We start from the raw sequence: 581 nt of genomic DNA on the forward strand, positions 1-581 counted from the left end.
TTCACTAACACCCTACACACCCTATATCCACTACACACCCTATATCCAGACAACGTTACGGGAAGCGCGTCATTCCGTCGACGCCGGCTCGCTCAAGCGGAGCTCGAGCTTCGACGCAGCCAGCCAAGTAGTGGACGCCCTCAGGAACAATTTGTCCACTTTATCAGCAGACAACAATCAAACTGGCACACGCACTGGCAATGCACGTAAAGACACCAAGAGCACCAGTCCACACACACACACACACACACCACGCACTGACAGTGGTTTGACTGTGGTTGTGGGTGCGGCGGAGGGGCGGAGTGGGGCTGCTCCGCCACCGCCGCGGCCGCCGAAGCAAAGGCCATTCACCACGTATCTACCGGAGGTATGGCGGTTTAGATATATTAGTACAGTGCATGTGTATGTGTATGTCTGAGAGGATATGTGTGTGCATGTGTTTGTACGTGCATGTGTTGTTATGTGCATGTGTTGTTATGTGCATGTGTTGTTATGTGTATATGAATGTGCATAACAGGGTATATGTCTATTAATATTATATTATTTTTATTATTGTTATTATTATTATTATTATTATTATA

At 47.2% G+C, this 581-nt stretch overlaps 1 protein-coding gene across 1 annotated transcript; it reads left to right on the forward strand.

The window, feature by feature from the left end:
• On the forward strand, positions 1–418 carry SARC_18197 (hypothetical protein; the record flags this gene model as incomplete). Its single annotated transcript, XM_014287721.1, has 1 exon — positions 1–418. A coding segment is annotated over one exon (418 nt), but the record flags the coding sequence as incomplete, so codon positions are not given.
• Between the last annotated feature and the right edge of the window lie 163 nt (positions 419–581).

This window comes from Sphaeroforma arctica (genome assembly GCF_001186125.1).
Source record: "Sphaeroforma arctica JP610 unplaced genomic scaffold supercont1.14433, whole genome shotgun sequence".
NCBI lineage: Eukaryota > Ichthyosporea > Ichthyophonida > Sphaeroforma > Sphaeroforma arctica.